General features: G+C 38.2%; 1 protein-coding gene across 1 annotated transcript in view; it reads right to left on the minus strand.

Annotated features, from left to right (window-relative positions):
- Positions 1-13384, minus strand: part of KDM7A (lysine demethylase 7A) — a 60286-nt gene that overhangs the window by 24025 nt on the left and 22877 nt on the right. The window contains exons 3-8 of the mRNA XM_070946790.1: positions 8562-8679; positions 8008-8168; positions 7504-7645; positions 5745-5931; positions 4920-5082; positions 3191-3278 (exon numbers count right to left, since the gene is read on the minus strand). Of these exons, the coding sequence (XP_070802891.1) occupies positions 3191-3278; positions 4920-5082; positions 5745-5931; positions 7504-7645; positions 8008-8168; positions 8562-8679 (859 nt within the window). The remainder of the gene's footprint in view (positions 1-3190; positions 3279-4919; positions 5083-5744; positions 5932-7503; positions 7646-8007; positions 8169-8561; positions 8680-13384) is intronic.

The following is a 13384-nucleotide window of genomic DNA, read 5'->3' on the forward strand; positions in this document are numbered from 1 at the left end:
CTAAAAGGGGGTGAAAATTTAAGTGCCCACCCACTGGCCCCCACCCTTTGGCCTCTGCCTCGCAGCAGTTACCTCCTTGCAAGCAAACAGCTCCTTTCAGCTTCAGCACAGCCTAATTAGCACAAGTTGATTGAATTGGCCTCCCGACTCTCAGCTGATTTGCTCTCAGCTGTTTTTCGCTGCTTGCTGCAAAGAGGTAAATTGCTGGAACAGATTTTTGTTTCCCTTGTGCTAATCAAGCTATGCTGAAAACGAAAATGAAAGTAAAGCAGGCTGTTTGCTGTAAGGTCGCAAAATTAGGCAGAGGTCAGAGGGAGATTTCTTTTTCTTCTTTTTCCTCACCAAAAAAGGTAGGTGCAAACAATGGGAAATTTAGGGCAAAAAAGGAGAGTTCAAGATTTCAAAACACAAAAGAAAAAAAGGAGAAAGAAAAAGGCAAAAAGAAAAATGGGAAGGGAGAAAAACAAAAAGAAATGAAAGAGAAAGATGTTATACATATTTAGAATTGAAATATGAATAGTAAGAAATAAATGGGAAATCATGATTGCAAAAATGAAATGAATAATAATTGGAACATCTTTCTTTGTATTTTTGAAATCTAGACAATGATAAGTTTTTCTTTTTTATTTTCTTTAGAAATATGAATAAGTATAAACTGTAACAATTGAAATACCTTTAATGGTATATGGTGGTGAAAGTAAAAAGGATTAAATTGTAGCTTGGATAACAGCTAGAACATTTTTAAATTTAATTAAGGAAATTTTAATGATTGAAATATTTTTAATTATATATTGTGATGAAAGTAGAAATGATTACGTTGTGATTTGGAGGATTATATGGGCAAAACTATTTGGGTTATTGGAAGAGTTTAAGATGTGAAAATGAGTAACATAAGGAGAAAGCTCTATTTAACTAGGGAATTGTAATAATTGAGATACTATTAATTGTATATTGTGTTGAAAGCAGAAATGGTTAAGTTGTGGTTTGGAGGAATATATGGGGAAAATTATTTGGTTTATTATTATTGGTAAATATAATTAATTGATTTGTAAGAAATTGGATTGCATGGAAATAATTGGAATATTCATGTTCATATTGATTAATATACAAAAAAGTAGTTATATAGGTAATTGAATTTGTATTAAACAATTATAATATTACATAATTAACCAATGAGGATGGATATAAAAATAGATGACAATGGGAAGGAGTATAATATAGAATAGAAGGGAAAAATTGAATTTGATTAAGATTAGAGATGAGAATGAAAAGTAATATTGGTTTTTTTAAAAAATAGATGAGGAATAAATATGGCAAAAAGGAAATATGGAAATTGTAAATTTAATTGAAATGACTAAACATTGTTTAAATTTGTGAACTGACCAAATACTTTGTTCAAAAAAAATACATTGTATGTTTGTATGTGTGTTTGTCTAAAAAATAAAAAAAACCTTTTTATAAAAAAAACAAAACAAAAAAGGTAGGTGCGTTTTATACTCTGGTGCGTCTTATACTCCGAAAAATACGGTAAGTGCCTTGAAATCATATGATCGCCATATGCTATCTTCTCTGCCGGCTTTCCCTGAAAGTCAACGGGGAAGTTGGCAGAGAAGGTTGCAAGTAGAGTGGAAATTCCACTCCATTTTCCCAATAGAGGATTTCCCCTCTTCTCCATGTAGGGAGGGAAATCGTTCTGCATGGAGGAATGGATTAGAATGCTGGCATTTGCTAATATTTTCCCGACCCATCTGGAAGTGTTCTGAAACAGTTTGTAGGGGAAGAGAAAACACTAGCAAATACCAGTGTTCTCATGATTATTCCTCCTGGGGGGAGGGAGCAGAAAGAGGGCCCGAGTCTCCCAGGTATGTTTGGAAGTCCTCTCCCTGCCCCACGAAGCCCAGGCCCTCTCCCCAACAGCCAGTTTAACAACCACAACTGGGAGAATTTGGATTGTGGGTGTTGAGTGAAGTGATCATGTGGCATATCACGTAATGACCACTTCACTCAACAACCAAGGTTCTAGGGCCAATTTTAGTTATAAGTGAAGGACTATCCTTAGTCATAAGTGGAGGACTATCAATAACTTAAATAATGTTTTCAGTAGCTCTAGTTTATTATTTATTATTATTTAGTATATGATGAGAACATGACAGAAGAGAAGTAACATACAGTATATACACAGTCCACGTAATTATAGACAAATTTCTATATGGGTATGGTAGTTGCCTCATAACTGGATGTCCAATTCAGGTGATTGCCTCTAGTGCTGCTTTGTGCAGGTCTTGTAGAGAACCAGGGAATGCATGCCATGGGCAATCTTGCCCAATATGTTTAATAGTTCATATATCAGCACTACAATCACAAGAGGAATCTTTCCATCCCTACTGATACTGGGCAGAGGCACTTCTTCCAGTATCCCACCTAATTCTGTTCAATTTCGACCAGACAGAGTGAGCAGGTCAAAACTAGGTGGTTTAGTAGAGGGATCACTAATGATCAGGCCACAAGAAGATACCTTGGACCATTCCTCTCTCCAGACATTCTCAGGATTAAGCTGGGTAGATGTTAAATGAATAGCTGTTTTCCATCCTCAGCTATGAGATTTCAAACTTGTGATGGGCTGTGCACTGTCCTGGTGAATAGGGAGGGCCTTGTTGTTCAGCATCCTTGACCATAGCCAAATGAGAGCTTGTTGTCTTTTAAAGTGGGAAGATATGATATTGCTAAGTATTGGTAATCAATACACAGGCATGGGATGCAATTTCCGGAGATAATACACATTGTCTCGTGGAGTTGGACATCAATCATTTGGGTGTGGGCACTTATAGCCACATACTGGCATAATATTTAGCTGTGGAATAAATCAAAGCCAAAGCTGTTGTTCGTAGGGTGTTAGCGACAGCACCCCAGGATATTCTAGCCTTCAATTAACTTTAATTAAATATATATATATTGCTCTTTCATACCTGTTTAACCAATTTCTGTTTTAATGTAATTTTGTTAAAAGAAGCAAGCAATTCAGAACAATCTATTCATTTGGAGATCATCAAATAATGATAATCCCTCTATTCTTTGCAAAATATGTTATCTTTATAAAACCAGAAAATGATTTAACACCAATTTAACAAAGACATATGTTTACATTTGTAGAAGCAAATAGTTGGATAAAAGAGGAAATTCCAAGTCTAACCTGAGCTGCATGCCAATATTGAGGTTGTGCAAGAAGTTTCCTCCAAAAGCCATACAGTCCTGAGAAGTGAGTACAGCATGAATCCATCCTGAAACAAAAAGTTAAGCTTATATATACACAATATTTTGTTCCCAAAAGCACAACAAAGGCAAGTTATTTTAACAACCCACATATTCTCCAAATCAAAGTTTTACCATTATACTACTGTTATCTTATTGGACTATCAACATATTAATATCTGTCTCAAAAGCGTAACCAAAAATCTCTAAAATCAAATCAATTTCATCTAATGGTTAAGGCACTAGGCTAACAAGTAGTAGACTGTGAATTCAAGTGCTGTCTTAGTCATGAAAACCAACTGGTTGACTTTGGGCCAGTCACACTCTCTCAGCCCAAATCACTTCACAGGGTTGTTATGGTGGGAAAAATAGGAGGAAGGAATATTCGGTATGTTTGCCATCTTGAGTTACTTATAAAGTAATAAAGGTGGGATAAACATGTAACGTAAATAAATAAACAACTCTTCCTGCCATAACTGAAGTATCAGTTTGAAAGCCAAATTTCATTTTTCTATGTAGTTTTATCTCAAAACTTTAAAAAAAGCCTTTGGACTACCAAATATAACTGAAATATCTCATCAATTTGTATCCTTACATAAATCTCCTTGCTTATATAGTTAAAAATATTTTACCCCGTATGATAGGGATCTCCAACTTTGGTGACTTCAAGTGTTGTGGACTTCAACTCCCAAGATTGGAGTTGCCAAGGTTGGAGACAGGGGTCAACTCACTTAACAATCACCTCGCTTAGCAATGGAAATTCTGGTCCCAATTGTGGTCATAAATTGAGGACTACCTCTATTTTGTTTCATTAACCTTAGCTGCTTTTTGCTCTATATGTGTTACTAGTATTACAGGTTACTTTTCAACAGGAAATCTGTCTAATACAGCAGAGGTCTCCAACCTTGGCAACTTTAATACTTGTGGACTTCAACTCCCAGAATTCCCCAGCATGGCTGGCTTGGGATTTCTGGGAGTTAAAGTCCTCAAGTCTTAAAGTTGCCAAGGTTGGAGATCTCTGCTGTATTAGACAGATTTTCTGTTGAAAAATAACCTGTAATATTAGGTGACATGTCTGAGATTTAATCTCCATTATATCCACAAATTTTCAAAGATCAACTTTTTTCTGAAGAATCTGCCAAACCGTATTACAAATCAAATCTGGAACTGAATTGGCAATTAAATTCAATACAACAAATGCCCTATCACATTATCAATGATTATACTAACTTGAAGAATTAATAATTCCTCCCTATATATTTGAATAATTAAATCAATAAATATATATTTTTAAAAAAATAATGTTATTTTATTTATTTCTGAAACTTATATCCTGCCTATATCACCGAAGGCGACATTACAATAAATATAATTACTGTATACATTAATAGAATATGGAGTAACAAATAGCAGTGTTGAAATTCTTCCACCGGTTTGAATACACAATTATTGAAAATGTGGTAGGAAATATACAATATACAAATAGATCATACTTTAGCTATCTTCTAACTCTTTTTCAAATTCTTTACCTGTCTCAACTTCTATCTCTATCTCCTAAATTAAAACTTAACTACTAAACTGAATTAAAAAATTTCTGAACATTAATTACTAAGCTCCAATACATCAATATGTTAATGGACATAAATAACTTTTAAAAAATAACTTTTTACCTGTTGGAACAAATAAGGTATGTCCTTGCTTCACAACACATTTATAACATTTGTCAACTTTATCTCCAAAATACACTTCACTCTGGGTAACAGATGAACTCCAGGATTCATAAATTGCCAGATTATCATTAGTAGGTTTGATCAAGTAGAAAATCTTTTCACCCTATGCACAGAAGACATTTCATTACATGTTGTACATCTTTGACAATTTTGTATTACCACCCTTAATATCACATAGGACTACAACATAATGAAAGTATAGAATTGTATTGCTATTTAAAAGGAAATTATTGGAGTTAGAAAAAAATGATAGAATGGGAGAAAAATTCTCAAATCTAATCAGTTGGTTAGACAAAATCAGAAATTTATGCAATTTTCTTTGTGGATAGCAAAACAAGCATTAAATAAGTGAGAAACATGTATTATTTTCTCCAATCATTATTCATACACACACACACACACACAGAAGAGAGAGAGAGAGAGAGAGAGAGAGAGAGAGAGAGAGAGAGAGAGAGAGAGAGAATTCAGAAAATATTGACCCTTCACTTTTGTCAATTTTGTTATGCTGCAGAACCTAATTCTATAGTTGTTGAAATTCATTTTTTTCTCATTAATCTACAGTCAGTACCCCGTAATGACAAAGTGAAAACAGAATTTTAGAAATGTCTGCTCCAATTTTGAAAAGGTTTAAATATATATATGTGACAAATCTTTTTTCCTTTTACTGAAGAAGTGGTTTCAGTGTGATATGTAAAAGAAAACATTCAAAATTTTAAAAAATGAATACAGTACATTTGCATATTAAAGAAATTAAAGTTTTCTTACCCAAAGAACATGATACCAAACAGAAGTGCCCCCAAAATCAATATGAAAATCTGTGTAGCTATCTTGAACTCCCATTAAGCAGTACTTCTGAACAAAAGGCTTAGGGAAGACTGAGTCATCTGGCCAGTAATTTTCAACCCATGAAAGTTTTCTGGCAATTTCAGGAACTTCCACTAACTCAGACATCCTTTAAAATTCAAAACAGGAAATGCAATTTGAATAAGAATATGATTAAGGATTTCTTAATATATGTAAATATGAAAAATCCTTTCTCTCTAGTAATATTTTGATTCATACTGTTATTTAGATTGAACAGTTAACACCAAAGATAGAGAATTAGTCCATTATATAACTTATTTAATTATGTTACACATTCTCTGGAATGGAACTTATATGGACTATAATGAGATTTGAATGAAGAAAAAGTAGAAAGTTTTCATCTAAATCCAAATTTTAAATTTTTATATATATCAACACAATATAATGGTTATATAGCAAAATTAATTGTCCCTTATATCAAATTAGAACTGTTTTTCTTACTGGTCAAAATGTTCAAAAAGAAATTAGTGGTTAATTCAATCAAGTATTTTTGTATATTTTAAATAACTGATTCATAAGAATATGGTTATGACTATATGTATGTTTGCATATGTAGTTTCAAATTGGGAAGATCACTACCCTATTGCAAGATAAGAAATATTTTTTCAGGATGCTAGGATTTTAGAAAGAGTTATATCATGAGCCTCAATTCATAAATTAAATAATTAGAAGTCATGCAATAGTATGAAATTACAGCTTTAATGGACTATCATTCTAAAATATAGAATATCCCACACAGGTTGATCTCTATGCAGAACTACAATATTAAATACAATGTGTTTAGGATTTAGCATTTGCTAATAGATTTGGTTTAGATACATAAACCCAGGCATCATCTTCATTTTTTAATTAAAAAATAAAGGATATTTTTTAAAATAACATAAGCTGTCACAAACATTTTAAAAATATTTTTATTTGTCTTGCATATATTTGTTAGCCCTCTCAGATAATCTAGATAGGAAACACAACCAGATGAACTGAATTTTACTTTATTCTAAAGCTGCGAGTCTGAAAGTACAAAAGTTCCTGCCACCTCTTTTAACTGTTTCATCCATGAGGAAATATCTTTTCTGAGTTTCTTTCTCTGACCTTTAAGCTACTGGAGGTTCCTGCCTCTCTTATCTGATTATTTCCCAGGTTGTCTCTCTTCCCAGCATTCGCAGACCATTAAACCAGTGATGAAATCCAAATTTTTTTACTACTGGTTCTGTGGGTGTGGCTTGGTGGGCATGGCAGGGGAAGGATACTGCAAAATCTCCATTCCCACCCAACTCCTGGGGGAAAGATATTGCAAAATATCCATTCCCACCCCACTCTTGGGCCAGCCAGAGGTGGTATTTGCCAGTTGTCCAAACTACTCAAAATTTCCGCTACCGGTTCTCCAGAACCTGCTGTATTTCACCCCTGCATTAAACGTATAAGAAAAATATGTAGATAAGCCCTTTCTAAAGAAAAAGCAATTACATTTATTCATCCTTTTAACCTAAGTTATTTAGGGTAACCCCAAGCGTTAAGTATACATCATAACTCCAAATTGTCATATTCCACCTTTCAACTTCATATTTCATTATTGCAAATATTCAGAAAATCTGCAATTATTGTTATATACTACAGTTTAAAATATAAGCATTTTATACATATATGAAAATTGTATACTTACTTTGTGTCTGAAAATTCAAGGCTTATCACATTTAATACTTTTGGTCTCTCAGGGTTTGTAAAATACTTAATGTAATTATGGAGCTTCATTTTGCTATCTGCTTGTCTTGCCACATCAATAACATCAATCACTTTATCACCACCTGTAAAAATGGAACATTTAAATCACTGCATAAACCAGTCAACAAAGGTCTGTAGAAATTACATCTCAGGATTATGGGAATATAGTAATTTATGCTTATGTATCTATTTTTTCTGAAAATCCTGAAACTGTTAAAGAGAAAATATAGCTAAGTGAACCATTAATGTTTTGAGTATTCCATTCATTTAGGTTAGATTAATCTCGAGACATGATATTTAAAGCTTACAACTGAAACCAAAGCTTTGGAGAATTCATCTTCAAGCATTCTCAGAAAATGTCACAACCATAAAATATTTCAGGAAAAGAATATTTAAACCCATTTACTTTTCCTTGCCCTTTTGTGTTTGAACCAACAGTCCATACCTACATAATGTTCCACATCTAGAACAGAAAACGTAGAAAGTGGGAGCCTGAGACCTAAGCCATCTAATTTAGGTACCATAATGGGAACATCAAACCCATGCTTTTCCAGGTATCTTTGCGTCAATTGGCTTCCATGCATTTTCAAAATGATTTCATCAGCACTAAAAAGGAAATACATGTATATTATTTTTAAAATAGAAGCAGAATTTTTAAAAACTTTGTGTCATTCCTCATTCAAACAATGAGTGAATGTTCCAGCAGTAGAAATTTTTTTGAAGTGAACTATAAAGTTTCTGTTCTCCCAACATTTATTATATCTGATCATTTTCAGCAAATTGCTTTAACTGATCATAATGTTAACATGTGGCACTGAAACAATTCTTCCAGAATGTTTTTAGTATTATTGGATATCTAGTTTTAACTTACACAAATAAAACACTGAAATCCTGTTGAGACTCATATCCTCTAGAGTTATATAGTTAAAAGCATGAGTTCAGATCACTATTTGAAACAACTATATATACTTTTGAATTTTCAAATGCAACTGATCTTACCTTGGGAATGAACGGGCACGTAACTGTTTAACAAATGTTCGGGTTCCAGCTTGAACTGGTTTTGAACCATCATCATATTCTGTATAGTCATGTCTGTGCCAGTTCCTCCTCTTCTTCACTACATGGTGAAAAATGTAACCGTCAATTTAAGATAGGAGAGAATCAAATCCCATTTTAGCTATGAAATATTCCAGGAGCCTTAGTCAAAACTATTTCTCTATTAGTAATGAATTACTCAGGGTTTTTGCTAGGATCTCATTGGAAAGGGAAAAGAATGAGGAAAGAGCAAAATGTACAGTACACTACAGTAAAGTTTTTGGAGAATAAGGGCATTACCATGACACATAATATAAATGTACATTCTACCCTTTCTTCAATATACTGTAGTCAGATGAGTCACTCTGTTATTTTCTAACTATCCCCAAGATGTTAATTTTAGCACATATAATTGGCTCAAGGTCACTGAGAGAATATTTCTTGTTGAATAGGGATTTGAATTAGGCTCCCTATTTCCTCTCAGCAAATGTAAATGAATTTCAGATCTGGTCCTGCCACCAACAAAATATTATTAAAATCTTTATTTTTCTTCATGCAGAATTAAAGGAAATATTTTTAAAGATATAAGAAAAACTGTGAACAGCTTCATACAAAAGACTGCAGTTATATCAACATGCTAAATTGAAACTTTATAATACATAAAAAATTGTTAAACGACAAGATTCAGTATCATGCCAAACAGAATATATTCCAGAGATACACTTTTAATCATTTGCAGTCTGCTGTGTTCGTGCAAGATATTCGGTATGGTAACATGTAGCTGTAGGCTTTGAACATTTCCACCTAGATGTTTCTTGCTCACTAAAGCATCCATTATTTCCGAACCAATAAATTCTATTGCTACAATTTTGTCAATGAACCTAGCAGTAAAAGATTTACATTTGCCTGGATATGTCTATAAAAGACTAATATTACAAGATTGTCTGCGCTGAAAACTGTTTTCAATATTTTCAAATTAAAGTTGTCCTCATAATGTAAACCAATTTATTTAACAGCTTGCCATGGGAACTGCAGGATTTTCTGCATATCACAACAGATGGGGATGTATGCCACACCTTCAAGAACTCAAACAGTTTATATTCAATAGCAGCTGCAAAAGAAACATTTAGGCATAGCCCTGTGGTATCCATGTTGTATTTACCAATCTTCGGTATGCATATTTGTATGTCAACTAAACATATCATTTTATCCAAATGTATACAACCGTTTCTTCAAATTCAACCACCACTTTAGTTAATAGCCAATGGCATCTGACAGTTTTTTAGGCAGGCAGCTGAGTTATAGAAAATGTAAGACAAAGCCTCTGAGTTAACCGATCCCAGCTAAAAATATATATTAACAGCCACAAATAATCACAGCATACAAAAGTATATATTAAAAGGTAAATGATTATGTTAAATTGGGTGAATGAGGACGCAGCAAGCCAGAGCAGTGAGTGACAACAGCTCTTTATTGTATAGTGAGACTCCAGCAACTAACCCAGGGAGCCAGCTCCCTTTATATACCTTACAGCCGTAGTGGTCAGCCAATCAGCTGAGGGTCAGTTAATTCGAACTTCCCACCAAACAAACCTATTTACATAACACTCCTCCCCTCCCAGAAGTCACTTGGGGTGTTATTTACATACAAAGTCTCTCAGGTGACTAGGGCGTGTGCGAGTCCTAGTTGACCTGCGCAGTTCAGTCGGAGGGGCGGCGTCGAGCAGGTCGGAGGGACTTTCTGTTTCTCCCTGCTCCGCCAATGAGGCCTCCGGGACTTCCTCGTGGGCGGCAACTTCTCCGGCGGTTTGGACTACCTCGATGGGGCGGCGCTGGATACCAGAATCCTCAGCTAAGTCCTCCGCTCTACTCGGGCTTGTAGTTTGTGTTTCTGGTTGGTATTCATGGTCAGAGATTGGGTCGTCGAATGTCATCTATGTCTGCGGTTACTCGTTTTCTTAGTTGGTCAATATGTCTGCACCAAACTCTCCCGTCCCCCATGTCTACCCTGTATGATTTGGGCCCCGTGATTTCTGTGATTGTCCCGGCCTCCCAGAGTGGGCCCTGTCCGTAGTTTCTAGCGTGTACCGGTGTTCCTATGGTGAACTCTCTAAGCTTCCTCTCCCCCCCCTTGAAAACCTCTGGGGAGTAATTGGGATTAAGCCTATCTAGTATTCCTCGGAGTTTCCGCCCCATTAATAGTTCTGCCGGGCTTCGGCCTGTGGCTGTACAGGGTGTGGAGTGCTGAGCTAATAAAAACTTGTCTACCCTTTCCTGCCAGTCTCCGGGGCTTAAACGTGAAAGGGCCTCCTTTGCTGACCTCACAAATCTCTCAGCCTGTCCGTTACTAGCCGGATGAAACGGGGCCGACAGGACATGTCTGATCCCTAGTCCCGCTAAGTAACCCTCGAATTGTGTCGCGGTGAATTGTGGCCCATTATCTGACACTAGGATGTCCGGTAACCCATGGGTGGCAAATAACTGTCTTAGCTCCCTGATGGTTGCATCGGTGGTAGTGGCCTTCATTAGCTTGATCTCTACCCATTTGGAGAATGCATCTACAATGACCATGAAGGTCTGCCCGTGAAATGGGCCAGCAAAGTCAATGTGTATCCTGGACCAGGGTCCCTGGGGTCTTTCCCACTCCCTCACGGGTGCCGTTGGTGGATCTGATCTGGACTCTTGGCAGGGCTGGCATCTCCCCACCTACTCGGTAATGTCTGTATCCATGTTGGGCCACCAGACGTAGCTCCTGGCTAGCCCCTTCATTCTTACAATCCCAGGGTGCCCCTCATGCAACAATGTTAAAACTTTTTCCCGTAGGCGCAAGGGAATAACAACCCGATCGCCCCATAGTAAACAACCCCCTTGCATTGTCAATTCGTCCCGTTTTCCCGCAAACGGTTTAAATTCCCCGCTCCCAATCTTTTCCGGCCACCCCCTCATGACCCAACTTGCGACTGTCCGGATCACGTGGTCTTTGGTTGAGGCTCTCGCAACCTCGGCTGATGTTATGGGCCCGGAGTCCAAAACGTCTATCAGCAAGATGGGGATGCCGGGTGTGGGGTCCTCTAGGCTATCGGGTAGTGGGCATCAGCTGAGTGCGTCCGCGTTGCCCATGTCCGCCCCTGGTCGATGTACCAGGTGATAGGAGTATGCTGCGAGGAAAATGGCCCAGCGTGTCATCCTGGGTGATAGTGCTGCCGGTGTTGGCCGATCTCCCGCGAGGAGACCCAGGAGCGGTCGATGGTCGGTGATTAGCTCAAAGTCTCTCCCGAACAAGTACTCATGGAATTTCTTTACTCCCGAAACGGCGGCGAGGGCCTCCTTGTCGAGCTGGCTATAATTTCGCTCGGCGCTTGACAGAGTTCGGGAGTAGTATGCGATGGGCGCTTCTACGCCATTCGGGAGTCTATGGCTCAGGACGGCTCCCACCCCGAACGGGGACGCGTCACATGCTAGAACAAGGGGAAGCATTGCGTTTTACTGTATTAGAAAACTCTCAGCTGATAGCAGTTTTTTAATGCCGGCGAATGCCCTGTCTTCAGACTTCCCCCACTTCCAAATGGCTTTCTTAGTTAACAGTCTGTGTAAGGGTTCTGCCACTGTTGCCTTGTCTTTAAGGAAGATGGTGTAAAAGTTTAATAGTCCCAGGAAGGCCTGTAATTCTGCCTTGTCTTTGGGGGTGGGCGCTTCTTTGATTGCTCTGATCTTGCTCTCTGTGGGGTGTATGCCGGTGCCATCTACCCTGTATCCTAGGAATTCGACTGAGGGGACTGCGATCATGCATTTGTTTCTTTTTACTCTGAGTCCTGCATCCCTGAATTTCCTTAGGACCTCCCTCAGCCTTTCCCTTAACTGCTGCTCATTGTCGGCGGTAATGAGCATGTCATCAAAATAGGGCACCACCCCGGGGATTCCCTGTAGTAGCCGCTCCATGGTACTTTGGAATAGTCCGGGGGCTACGCTTACTCCGAATTGCAGGCGGGTGCACTTGAAGGCCCCTCTGTGGGTTACGATAGTCTGTGCTTCTGCGGTAGCGCCATCTACCGGCAGTTGCTGGTACGCCTGCGCGAGATCGAGTTTTGCGAAGATCTTGCCGGGGCCCAGGGAATGCAATAAATGGTGAACGATAGGCACTGGGTAGGCGCTCTGCTGCAGGGCCTTATTAATTGTGCATTTATAATCAGCGCATATGCGCACTGATCCGTCCGGCTTTACCGGTGTCACAATTGGGGTCTCCCATTTGGCGTGGTCGACTGGAACGAGCACCCCTTGTTTGATTAATTTGCCCAGTTCAATGTCAATTTTGGGCTTCAGGGCGAACGGTACCCGCCTAGGCTTTAAACGGATGGGTGCAATATTGGGGTTGAGGTTAAACGAAATCGGAGTCCCTACATACTTGCCAAGCCTTTCGTCGAACACGTCCTGGAACTCCTGCATCAGGTCCTCTTTCAGGGTGCTTCGAACGTTCCTTACTCCGGTGAATCCCATGCCTAGGGCTCTAAACCAGTCCATGCCCAGGAGGCTTGGGAGGTTGTCGCTGACGATGGTGAGGGGCAGTTTCTCGGTAAACTCCCCGTACTGTACTTGGAACTCACCTCTTCCTTCGACGGGTATGCGGTTCCCTTGGTAGTCTTTCAGTCTGCGTTGCTGTGGCTGGAGCTGTCGCTTGTGTACGCTGGGGATGACTTTCTTTAGGTTCTCCCAAGACATGATGGATATCGGTGATCCCGTGTCGATTTCCATCTGGCACTCCCGTCCCTCGATTTCGACCATTGTGTAGGT

The sequence above is a fragment of the Pituophis catenifer genome, unplaced genomic scaffold (assembly GCF_029215685.1).
Source record: "Pituophis catenifer annectens isolate HBS135680 unplaced genomic scaffold, rPitCat1.0.hap2 SCAF_7, whole genome shotgun sequence".
Lineage (NCBI taxonomy): Eukaryota > Metazoa > Chordata > Lepidosauria > Squamata > Colubridae > Pituophis > Pituophis catenifer.